This window comes from Polyodon spathula, chromosome 42, assembly GCF_017654505.1.
Source record: "Polyodon spathula isolate WHYD16114869_AA chromosome 42, ASM1765450v1, whole genome shotgun sequence".
In the NCBI taxonomy this organism is placed as follows: Eukaryota; Metazoa; Chordata; class Actinopteri; order Acipenseriformes; family Polyodontidae; genus Polyodon; species Polyodon spathula.
In genome coordinates, this window is record NC_054575.1 from 2,018,984 (window position 1) to 2,032,092 (window position 13,109).

At 43.4% G+C, this 13,109-nt stretch overlaps 1 protein-coding gene across 5 annotated transcripts in view; it reads left to right on the plus strand.

Moving 5' to 3' along the window:
* carmil3 (capping protein regulator and myosin 1 linker 3) overlaps nucleotides 1-5,475 on the plus strand; it is a 51,795-nt gene extending 46,320 nt beyond the window's left edge. The window contains exons 34-39 of one of the 5 annotated variants that reach the window (XM_041236792.1): nucleotides 1,361-1,505; nucleotides 2,035-2,165; nucleotides 3,036-3,162; nucleotides 4,612-4,716; nucleotides 5,007-5,121; nucleotides 5,348-5,457. In XM_041236792.1, coding sequence (XP_041092726.1) covers nucleotides 1,361-1,505; nucleotides 2,035-2,165; nucleotides 3,036-3,162; nucleotides 4,612-4,716; nucleotides 5,007-5,121; nucleotides 5,348-5,354 — 630 coding nt within the window. In that variant the 3' untranslated portion in view covers nucleotides 5,355-5,457. Of the gene's footprint in view, nucleotides 1-1,360; nucleotides 1,506-2,034; nucleotides 2,166-3,035; nucleotides 3,163-4,611; nucleotides 4,717-5,006; nucleotides 5,122-5,347 lie in introns of those variants that run through there. The other 4 variants (XM_041236790.1, XM_041236791.1, XM_041236795.1 and 1 more) reach the window with 4 other exon arrangements.
* Nucleotides 5,476-13,109: the final 7,634 nt, after the last annotated feature.

Consider the following 13,109-nt stretch of genomic DNA (forward strand, 5'->3'; position numbering starts at 1 on the left):
TAAAGATTTGCTGTGAGATAGTATAGAGAGATCTATAAGGGTTTGCATTGATGGAGTTTAGCGAGATCTATAAGGGTTTGCATTGAGATAGTATAGAGAGATCTATAAGGGTTTGCATTGAGCGAGTATAGAGAGATCTATAATGGTTTGCATTGAGATAGTATAGAGAGATCTATAAGGGTTTGCATTGATGGAGTTTAGCGAGATCTATAAGGGTTTGCATTGAGATAGTATAGAGAGATCTGTAAGGGTTTGCATTGAGGGAGTATAGAGAGATCTATAAGGGTTTGCATTGAGGAGTTTAGTGTAGAGAGATCTATAAGGGTTTGCATTGAGGTAGTATAGAGAGATCTATAAGGGTTTGCATTGAGGGAGTATAGAGAGATCTGTAAGGGTTTGCATTGAGATAGTATAGAAAGATCTATAAGGGTTTGCATTGAGGTAGTATAGAGAGATCTATAAGGGTTTGCATTGAGGGAGTATAGAGAGATCTGTAAGGGTTTGCATTGAGAGTATAGTATAGAATGAGATCTATAAGGGTTTGCATTGAGGTAGTATAGAGAGATCTATAAGGGTTTGCATTGAGATAGTATAGAGAGATCTATAAGGGTTTGTATAGAGAGATCTATAAGGGTTTGCATTGAGGGAGTATAGAGAGATCTGGAAGGGTTTGCATTGAGGGAGTATAGAGAGATCTGTAAGGGTTTGCATTGAGGGAGTATAGAGAGATCTGTAAGGGTTTGCATTGAGGGAGTATAGAGAGATCTGTAAGGGTTTGCACTGAGGGAGTATAGAGAGATCTGTAAGGGTTTGCACTGAGGGAGTATAGAGAGCTCTGTAAGGTTTTGCATTGAGGGAGGGTAGATAAAGGTAAGGACACATAATTAGAAAGAAAACCAAGTAAACAGGAAAAAGAAAAGGTAATTGAAGGTGTTTAAACATCGTTATTTTTCAGAGTAGAGCACTTTACTCATCACATTCTTCAGTCTATCTCTCTTTCTTTTCTATCCCTAAAGCTTCAGCGTTGCGCATCACCTGCTGAGCCAAACTCAGGAACAGCTGGAGATCGGGAAAGTGAACAACTACACTGCTCTCCCGTCTGCCTTTATTCGTTTTTTAAAAAGCTTGAATACTCTCAGCGCTGTGCCCTCCAGTTTCTCTTTCCTCTTCCTATTGGGGAATTTCATTTCTGCCCTGTCTTTATTTACTCCCCCCTCCATCCACAAGAGAGCAGTGTGTTGCAGGGGGCAGGATAATGGTTCCACTCTGGTGTACCAATTATACTGAGAGACATGCTTGAGAACTCTATAGTGGCCACAGTCAGACGTTAAACCTTTTTAACTTGTTTTTTATTTTTCAGAAAAACGATTTGGACAAAACCAGTGAGGGGAAACAAACAGTCAGACAGGAACCAGTTCAGACTTGTTTCAAACCACAGCCTCCACCCCAGTCTCTGAAACCCAGTTTGGCCACCTTCAGACAAACCAAAGTCTCGGAAACATCTGGTGAGATTTTAAAAACATCTTCTGAGTCCCATGTTAGGAAAGATAGAGACTGTTTCAGTATGACAGAGGAGAGAGAGAGAGGGAAGGGATGGGAGAAATGGAGAGAGATAGGGAGGGAGGGATAGAGAGGGACGGGGAGTGGGAGAGAGAAGGAAGGAGAGGGAGTGGGAGGGAAGGGAAAGAAGGGAGAATGGGAATGAGGGGGAGAGTTGGGGAGATAGGGAGGGAGTGAGGGAGGGGAGAGATAGAACGGGATAGGGGAGGGAGGAAGAGACAAGGAGGGAAGGTAGATGGAGAAAAGGAGTGAGAGGAGAGAGATGGAGAGAGAAAGCGAGAAATAGTGAGGGAGAGACTAAAGCCAACATTTAATTAGACTTGTATAGAATCAGTTGCATAAAAAAACAGAGGGATAGGGGAGGGAGAAGAAGAAGAAGAAGAGAGGAACTATTTCACATTTTCAGTGTTTCTGACTGAAAATAAATTGTTGTGGTCAGCATTTAGCAAAGTCATCATTGTTTGTTTTTCTAAGTAGCTGCATTTTATCTGGAGAATGAAGCTGCTCAGGATGAAGAGAATGACGTGGAATTAGCAGAAGAGGAGAGAGAGAGGGAGAGGGTGAGCGAGGAAGAGCAGAGACAAACGACAAACTTTCCAGAAACAGTGAGTAACGATTCTTCCAAATGAAAATATGATTCAGACAGTCCCCCTGAGCTTCAATCTGCATAGTTTTATATATTATACAGCAACACTAAACATGATTCAGACAGCCCCCCTGAGCTTCAATCTGCATAGTTTTATATATTATACAGCAACACTAAACACGATTCAGACAGCCCCCCTGAACTTCAATCTGCATAGTTTTATATATTATACAGCAACACTAAACACGATTCAGACAGCCCCCCTGAGCTTCAATCTGCATAGTTTTATATATTATACAGCAACACCAAACACGATTCAGACAGCCCCCCTGAGTTTCAATCTGCATAGTTTTATATATTATACAGCAACACCAAACACGATTCAGACAGCCCCCCTGAGCTTCAATCTGCATAGTTTTATATATTATACAGCAACACCAAACACGATTCAGACAGCCCCCCTGAGCTTCAATCTGCATAGTTTTATATATTATACAGCAACACCAAACACGATTCAGACAGCCCCCCTGAGTTTCAATCTGCATAGTCTGCATAGTTTTAAAGCTTGATGAGATTTTGGGATCAATAAGCTACTTGTTAAGCTACTAACAACCAAACGAGCAAGATGGGCCGAATGGCCTCCTCTCGTTTGTAAACTTTCTTATGTTCTTATGTTCTTATATATTATACAGCAACACCAAACACGATTCAGACAGCCCCGCTGAGTTTGTCAACCATAGTTTATGAAATGTCATACACTATTTGAGTCACTGCAGTAATGAGAAGCACTACAAAAATGCAAGGGGGGGGGGGGGGGGGGTTGTTCTTTTTGCTTTTGTTTGGCCATCAGAGTGCCGATAGCGAATCAAATTGGTCACATAACCCCCAGGCCCCGCCCCTGCCACCTTCAACTCTGACATCATCCCAGGAGGTGGCCAATGAGAAGCAAGCTCCTCCTCCTCTCCCGTCGCCTAGCTCCAAGCCTGTGTTTCAAAAGAGAGAGAGGGAGAATTCGGGTAAGATATTGAACTAAACTTCATCAGTGTAACGTGTGTGAGAGATATTGGAAGTATCTGACTGTTGCATTGATCTTGTGATATTAGAGTTAGTTCATCCAGAACTTAAAGGGTGTATAAGGACCTTTTTTTACATTTTGACCACTTTTGTAACTTTTAAATTGCATTCCACTGCCTCCAAGATGGCGTCACATGGACCTGCATGGACCACTCAAACTACATTTCCCGTCATCCTCCTGCTCACATATGTAGCTGAGATGGATGGTAAATTTATGTATAATCGTAAATCTCGAAAAACTGCTCACTTCTAAATCTTTTGTAGTCATTTTTGTATTACTTTAGTATAAATACATGTTAATTTGGATTCATATGTTGTTTTTTTATGACTTTATGTGAACGAAAAGACACAAATTTGCCCGTTTTCCCACTGGAAATAGTGATATTTTGAAATATCACTGTCCTGGTCACAAAAGCAAAGTTTGTGGGGAATAATAGCCATTTTCTATACTTTTGAGGCATAAGCAATTAGGAAATAACACTTACTACCCAGGAACCAAAAGAAAAATCGATGTTATCGATGTTGCATCCTCAAAAAAATCAAGCAGGTTAGTTAGACACGATCTCCCTTTCCTAAAACCATGCTGACTGTTTCCCAGGACCCTGTTACCATATAGGTGATTTTCCATTTTCCATGTTTTACTGGTAAATGTATTCTGAAATTCTGAATGGGTTTCCTATTAAACAACCAGTACCTGATTGTTTTAGGGAATCTCTGTGGGTCGTGTATACTGTCCACCAAACACTAGCACAACTGAACTTCAGCTGGTTGACCAGCCAGAAATTGATCCTCGCGAAAAAGTGCATTTTGACATGAGACAAATTGCTCCAACCTCTAACTGCAAGAGTTGTACCGAGCATGCTCAGAACCAAAATTTAACCCCCTATAACTCGGGGACAGATTCATATTTTTTCACCAAACCAGAAAAAAGGCACTATTGTGAGCCAGTATTCAAAAGTTTAGCAACAGATAAGGTGGGGGTTATATCTCTGAATAGATAATTATCTTTTCTTCAAAAATATGCTAAGTAATTCTCTCACAAGAAGAATGCTACCGCTTTCTACCAATGTGGAACGTCAAACGATAAAAATAGAAACACACACAGTGTTTGAGAAATTCCAGTAATTATGGTAGTCACTTTAAGAAAGTCAGGCATTGCAATGAGTCTACAGCTGTGGGTAAGAGGTTTGCATCTCCCTATAGAATTAACTAATTTTGCTTCATGAAGTTGAATGAAACCTACTGAATAATGTTACGTTAACATATTGAGTTACATGCAACGAATATGTAACATTTTGAAATCTAACATTAAATGCTGCTGTATGACTGTTATGGCTTCCGGTATATTATCTGATTAACTTTTGGCCAAATGTTTGTCTGTCTGCCTGCAGCTCAGGATTTTCCTAAAGGCTGTGCTCCAGTCAAACCTTTTCGAACCCGACGCACTTACTCTACTGAGAATGAGACTGCTGTGACCGCACCCCCCTGTAACCAAGGTAACCACACCCACCCATCCCTATGACAACAGGGGGAGGGGCTATCTAACAAGTGTCTTTGTCTCATGATCTGCCACTTTGGATCAAGTTTGTTTTGCTGGCAATACACTGGCTGTGCACTAGGTGGCGCTGTGTACTGGTATAGAAATACTAAAAGATATGTAATAAATTCGGTGGTTTGACTCACAGTTCAGGAGCTGCCAGATATATGGAATTTAGTTTAGATGAGCCAGCTGCCAATCTGACAGTCTTAACGCTTGATAAGTGATTATAATTTAAAAAAAAAAAAGATGTTTCTTGCAGGCACTCAGAAAGACACCCTTGCTCCACAGACAAGACCCCCGGACAGGAAGCCTGCCGTGAAAGCAAAACCTCTAATGAACTGCCCACTAGTGATAGAAACAGGTGAGAGAGGGGAGGGGAGAGGACAGGAAAGGAGGCGAGAAGGGAGGGGAGAGGGAGAGGGAGGTGAGAGAGAGAGAGGGGAGGGGTGGGAGACCCTCCGGGAGGAAGAGAGAGGGGAGGGGGGGTGGGGATGGAGAAAAGGAGAGAGAGACAGAAAGGAAGGCAAAAGCTAGCCAGTCTTTTAGAGGGAATGTTAAACCCAGTTTTTCTTGTTTTGTTTTTTTAGGCAATGACAATCAGACAGAAAGAGAACTTCAATCCTGACTACTTCCGAGGCAGCAATCAACAATCCAACTGGAGAGAGAGAGAGAGAGAGAGAGAGAGAGAGAGAGAGGAGAGAGAGAGGAGAGAGAGAGAGAGAGAGAGAGAGGAGAGAGAGAGAGAGAGAGAGAGAGAGAGAGAGAGAGAGAGAGAGAGAGAGAGAGAGAGAGAGAGAGAGAGAGGGAGAGAGGAGAGAGGGAGAGAGAGAGAGAGAGAGAGAGAGAGAGAGAGAGAGAGTGCACACACCCAGGAATATAGGAACAGTACAGGGTGATTAACCAGAACTCCAGAATAACAACCAGGATACAGGATAGAAAGAAGGGATAAATAAAGAAGGGAATAGAGGATACAATCAAGAAAGTAAATCCTGTGTTAGTTTTTCCTCCTGAGTTATAACAGCGTTTGAAAGTTTCTCTTCTAACCTCCTATACTGCTTCAGTACTAGAAGGAGCATGCCTGTTCTGTTCTATTCCATTCTCTACGTATATGTCTGTATATAGTCACAGTGTCACGGCAGTGTACAAAATCACAAGAATTCAAACATCCCAACTTGAAAACAATTCCAGAACAAAAACATATATGTTATAAAAAAAAAAAGAAATAAACTTTTACAGAACTCCAAACTGTCTCTTCAATCCTTTTTAATCTGTATTACTGAAATGTAGACAGAATTCTGTACAGAATCTGAACTTCATATAAACACCATGTTGGGTAGGTGTGTAGTTCTGTCTTTTCAAAAGTTTTAAAATATATATATAATATATATATATATTATATATATATATATATATATATATATATATATATATATATATATATATTTAAGTTTGAAAGTTGCCATTAAGATGAATGCATTCATTTTTTTTAAGTATGTATGTAAAATACTTTATATATTAAGATAAATAATAGCAGACTGGCTGTAATTTTAAATATTTGCATTATTCTAATTTTGAGTTTTGGGTTATAAAAAATTGCAGTGTAGACATGGCTTTATTAAAATGCAATGCACATCGAATACACTAGATGGCAGCCCCTCCATACCAAGACACTACTGAGCCATGATGTATACAAACACTAGTTAGTTCTTCCTGAGATCTGAGCAGGACTGATTTCAGTGGCACTGCAATGGGTCTGTGTTACACTGAGGGGCAATGGTAGCACAAGTATAGGGCAGCTGCAATGGGGCGAGGCTGGTAGAATGGGACCACAGTGTGCTGACTATACCCTCAATGATCTTCAATGGCAATGCAGACAGACAGTGGCACTGCAATGGGTCTGTATTACACTGAGGGGCAATGGTAGCACAAGTATAGGGCAGCTGCAATGGGGCGAGGCTGGTAGAATGGGACCACAGTGTGCTGACTATACCCTCAATGATCTTCAATGGCAATGCAGACAGACAGCGGCACTGCAATGGCTCTGTATTACACTACAATGGTAGCACAAGTATAGGGCAGCTGCAATGGGGCGAGGCTGGTAGAATGGGACCACAGTGTGCTCACTATACCCTCAATGATCTTCAATGGCAATGCAGACAGACAGTGGCACTGCAATGGGTCTGTATTATACTGAGGGACAATGGTAGCACAAGTATAGGGCAGCTGCAATGGGGCGAGGCTGGTAGAATGGGACCACAGTGTGTTCACTATACCCTCAATGATCTTCAATGGCAATGCAGACAGACAGTGGCACTGCAATGGCTCTGTATTATACTGAGGGGCAATGGTAGCACAAGTACAGGGCAGCTACTGCAGAGAGTTTTTTGAAACTAGACGTCCCAGCACTGCTCAGATTGCTCATGCAGTAGGAAAAATGCGCTGCTCTCACTGAGAAGGAAAACCCATTAGTCAGGTGTATACTGACAGCACTGGTAGCACAGCAGTTTCAACTTGATCGATAATTCCAGGGTTTTCGCTGAGGCCAGCGTTAAAAGCAATTCCAATTTACAAGACTAAAAAGAAGCACTTGCGAACGCTGTACAGACACACGCACCCCTGCTTGTGATGACACTGTCCCACCTGTAGAGGGCAGACTGACATGTACCCCACTGTAGGTGTGATTTCTGCAGTATCCTCTGTATAAGCCCCTTGCTGTTTTGTGATGTTTGCAATCTCTCCGAGTGCTTCTGGGTTTCTCCCATATCGAGTTCTTATCAGAGAATTTGAAGTGCCAGTACTAGCCTTCCTCCTCAGTCATGTGACAATATGACTGTCACGTGATGTGAATGGAACGAGGAAGACTGCTCAGTGCCCGGCACTAATGGTTCTCCAGACAAGCTCAAAGCAGCTCAAAACCAGCTAAAGGCAGGTTTAGCGATAAGAAGGAATGCTGCTCTAATGTGTCTTATCGTCCCTTTAAACGGTTTCCCATAGTAAAAGCAAAGGGTAATCAAGCACAGTGAAAGCATGGTAAAGCATAGGGAAGCATTGTAAAGCACAGAGAGGTCTGGTAAAGCATAGGGAAGCATTGTAAAGCACAGAGAGGTCTGGTAAAGCATAGGGAAGCATTGTAAAGCACAGAGAGGTCTGGTAAAGCATAGGGAAGCATTGTAAAGCACAGAGAGGTCTGGTAAAGCATAGGGAAGCATTGTAAAGCACAGAGAGGTCCGGTAAAGCATAGGGAAGCATTGTAAAGCACAGAGAGGTCCGGTAAAGCATAGGGAAGCATTGTAAAGCACAGAGAGGTCTGGTAGCGCATATGAATGAACATGGCAAACCAGCGTAAACAATGGGAAAATGCAAAAATAATGTGATAAACTTTCTTTATAAATGTCACATTTTTTGTGTATGAGAGGCACACATGATATTAAATGTGTATTTGATTTTTAATACCACCTTTAAACAACAAAACTGATGAATGTCTCGTGTGGTCTTTTCCACGCTGCACTTCCCAGTAAGGAAACGCATTTGACATTCTGAATCCTCGGAAAAACCATGGTTAACTGCAGTAAACGACATCACAAAAAAATGAATTTATATAGAAATATATTTCTTCTGCAAAAGATGGTTCTAAATGCTGCTCTTTATTACCAGGGAAGGCTTTATAAGATATTTGGCTTTCTGACACATCTCAAGTTAGGTACATTTCCGATTCTCGGCAGAGCAAGGATTTTATTAATCTGCTATGCCACTAAAATATTCAAATCCCCCCAAAGAAACATAACTGACAAAACACCGCTCTGAAAACGAATGGGAAAATGCAAAAATAATGTGATAAACTGTGTGTGTGTGTGTGTGTGTGTGTGTGTGTGTGTGTCACTGTTTGTGTTGTGTGTGTGTGTGTGTGTGTGTGTGTCTGTCTGTGTGTGTATTAAATGTGTATTTGTGTTTGTGTGCCACCTTTGTGCAACAAAACTGATGAATGTCTCGTGTGTGTCTTTTCCACGCTGCACTTCCCAGTAAGGAAACGTCATTGTGTGTGTCAGTCTGTCTGTGTGTGTCTGTGTGTCCTCGGAAAAACCATGGTTGTGTGTGTGTCTGCAGTGTGTGTGTCACAAACTTGTGAATGTTATGTGTGTGTGTGTGTCTGTCTGTGTGTGTGTGTGTGTGTGTGTGTGCATGTGTGTGGTACACAAACGACACCACACAGTCTGTGTGACACACACACAGTGTGTACAGTGTGTGTGTGTGTGTGTGTGTGTGTCTGTGGTGTGTGTATTGTGTGTGTTTATAAGATGTTTGTGTTTCTGTGTGTGTGTTTGTGTGTCTGTGACCCTACATTGCAGTAAATCCTCCCTCAGTGTGTTCCTCGGACAGGAGCCTGAATAATTGATGAAAATGACACTGAGTGCTTCATTTTCAATATTTCAATGTCCGCTTAACATTCTACTGAAGACCCACAGGCTCCATAGAAGCATCTTATTACTGAAGATCATACATTATTATTAACGTAACCACACTGCAGGCTTACAAAGCCATTCTCTTCCCTCTTATTAGCTTTATTAACACAAAGCTTCATTCCCTCTTATATAGCTTTAATGTGCATGTGTTGACAGTGCTATGGCGGTGAATCAGTCCCATGTTGTACACCCTATTGACAGTGCTATGGCAGGTGAATCAGTCCCATGTGTGTATTGACAGTGCTATGGCAGGTGAATCAGTCCCATGGTGTACACCCTATTGACAGTGCTATGGCAGGTGAATCAGTCCCATGGTGTACACCCTATTGACAGTGCTATGGCAGGTGAATCAGTCCTATGTTGTACACCCTATTGACAGTGCTATGGCAGGTGAATCAGTCCCATGCTGTGCTATTGACAGTGCTATGGCAGGTGAATCAGTCCCATGCTGTGCTATTGACAGTGCTATGGCAGGTGAATCAGTCCCATGTTGTACACCCTATTGACAGTGCTATGGCAGGTGAATCAGTCCTATGTTGTACACCCTATTGACAGTGCTATGGCAGGTGAATCAGTCCTATGTTGTACACCCTATTGACAGTGCTATGGCAGGTGAATCAGTCCCATGTGTGTACACCCTATTGACAGTGCTATGGCAGGTGAATCAGTGACAGTGCTATGGCAGGTGAATCAGTCCCATGTTGTACACCCTATTGACAGTGCTATGGCAGGTGAATCAGTCCTATGTGTACACCTATTGACCCTATTGACAGTGCTATGGCAGGTGAATCAGTCCCATGCTGTGCTATTGACAGTGCTATGGCAGGTGAATCAGTCCCATGGTGTACACCCTATTGACAGTGCTATGGCAGGTGAATCAGTCCTATGTTGTACACCCTATTGACAGTGCTATGGCAGGTGAATCAGTCCTATGTTGTACACGTTGACAGTGCTATGGCAGGTGAATCAGTCCCATGGTGTACACCCTATTGACAGTGCTATGGCAGGTGAATCAGTCCTATGTTGTACACCCTATTGACAGTGCTATGGCAGGTGAATCAGTCCTATGTTGTACACCCTATTGACAGTGCTATGGCAGGTGAATCAGTCCCATGTTGTACTATTGACAGTGCTATGGCAGATGAATCAGTCCCATGTTGTACACCCTATTGACAGTGCTATGGCAGGTGAATCAGTCCCATGTTGTACACCCTATTGACAGTGCTATGGCAGGTGAATCAGTCCCGGTGTACACCCTATTGACAGTGCTATGGCAGGTGAATCAGTCCCATGGTGTACACCCTATTGACAGTGCTATGGCAGGTGAATCAGTCCCATGTTGTACACCCTATTGACAGTGCTATGGCAGGTGAATCAGTCCCATGGTGTACACCCTATTGACAGTGCTATGGCAGGTGAATCAGTCCCATGCTGTACACCCTATTGACAGTGCTATAGCAGGTGAATCAGTCCCATGGTGTACACTGTATTGACAGTGCTATGGCAGGTGAATCAGTCCTATGTTGTACACCCTATTGACAGTGCTATGGCAGGTGAATCAGTCCTATGTTGTACACCCTATTGACAGTGCTGGCAGGTGAATCAGTCCCTATGACACCCTATTGACAGTGCTATGGCAGGTGAATCAGTCCCATGGTGTACACCCTATTGACAGTGCTATGGCAGGTGAATCAGTCCTATGTTGTGCACCCATGCTGTGCACCCTATTGACAGTGCTATGGCAGGTGAATCAGTCCCATGCTGTACACCCTATTGACAGTGCTATGGCAGGTGAATCAGTCCCATGGTGTACACCCTATTGACAGTGCTATGGCAGGTGAATCAGTCCCATGCTGTGCTATTGACAGTGATATGGCAGGTGAATCAGTCCTATGGTGTACACCCTATTGACAGTGCTATGGCAGGTGAATCAGTCCTATGGTGCACACCCTATTGACAGTGCTATGGCAGGTGAATCAGTCCTATGGTGCACACCCTATTGACAGTGCTATGGCAGGTGAATCAGTCCCATGGTGTACACCCTATTGACAGTGATATGGCAGGTGAATCAGTCCCATGCTGTGCACCCTATTGACAGTGCTATGGCAGGTGAATCAGTCCCATGCTGTACACCCTATTGACAGTGCTATGGCAGGTGAATCAGTCCTATGTTGTACACCCTATTGACAGTGCTATAGCACAGGTGAATCACCGTGACATATGGACCACCCACCTCTTGACAGTGGCTAGGGCCAGGTGAATCAGTCCATGTTTGGGCTATTGCCAGATATCAGTCCTACGTTGTACACCCACTTGACAGGTGCTATAAGCATGTGTGAATCAGTCCTATGTTGTACACCCTATTGATAGTGCTATTGGCAGGTGGATATCAGGTCCTTGATAGTACACCCATTGACAGTGCTATGGGCATAAAATCAGTCCTACGTTGTACCGTCCACTTGACAGTGCTAACATGTGGGAATCAGTCCTATGTTGTACAACCCTATTGACAGTGATACAACATGTGGGAATCAGTCCTATGTTGTACACCCTATTGACAGTGCTATGGAGGTGAATCATTCACAGTACTAGTGTTGCGGACACCCTATTGACGACAGTGCTATGGCAGGGAATATGTTGTACACCCGTTGACACTTAGCAGTGATCTGTCCCATGTCACCGTGACAGTGCCATGTTGTACACCCTATTGACAGTGCTATGGCAGGTGAATCAGTCCCATGTTGTACACCCTATTGACAGTGCTATGGCAGGTGAATCAGTCCTATGTTGTACACCCTATTGACAGTGCTATGGCAGGTGAATCAGTCCTATGTTGTACACCCTATTGACAGTGCTATGGCAGGTGAATCAGTCCCATGGTGTACATTGACAGTGCTATGGCAGGTGAATCAGTCCCATGTTGTACACCCTATTGACAGTGCTATGGCAGGTGAATCAGTCCTATGTTGTACACCCTATTGACAGTGCTATGGCAGGTGAATCAGTCCCATGGTGTACACCCTATTGACAGTGCTATGGCAGGTGAATCAGTCCTATGTTGTACACCCTATTGACAGTGCTATGGCAGGTGAATCAGTCCTATGTTGTACACCCTATTGACAGTGCTATGGCAGGTGAATCAGTCCCATGGTGTACACCCTATTGACAGTGCTATGGCAGGTGAATCAGTCCTATGTTGTACACCCTATTGACAGTGCTATGGCAGGTGAATCAGTCCCATGGTGTACACCCTATTGACAGTGCTATGGCAGGTGAATCAGTCCCATGGTGTACACCCTATTGACAGTGCTATGGCAGGTGAATCAGTCCCATGTTGTACACCCTATTGACAGTGCTATGGCAGGTGAATCAGTCCCATGTTGTACTATTGACAGTGCTATTGACAGTGCTATGGCAGGTGAATCAGTCCCATGTTGTACACCCTATTGACAGTGCTATGGCAGGTGAATCAGTCCCATGTTGTACACCCTATTGACAGTGCTATGGCAGGTGAATCAGTCCCATGTTGTACACCCTATTGACAGTGCTATGGCAGGTGAATCAGTCCCATGTTGTACACCCTATTGACAGTGCTATGGCAGGTGAATCAGTCCCATGGTGTACACCCTATTGACAGTGCTATGGCAGGTGAATCAGTCCGATCTGTACGGTTACACCCTATTGACAGGTGAATCAGTCCTATGTTGTACACCCTATTGACAGTGCTATGGCAGGTGAATCAGTCCCATGTTGTACACCCTATTGACAGTGCTATGGCAGGTGAATCAGTCCTATGTTGTACACCCTATTGACAGTGCTATGGCAGGTGAATCAGTCCCATGTTGTACACCCTATTGACAGTGCTATGGCAGGTGAATCAGTCCCATGT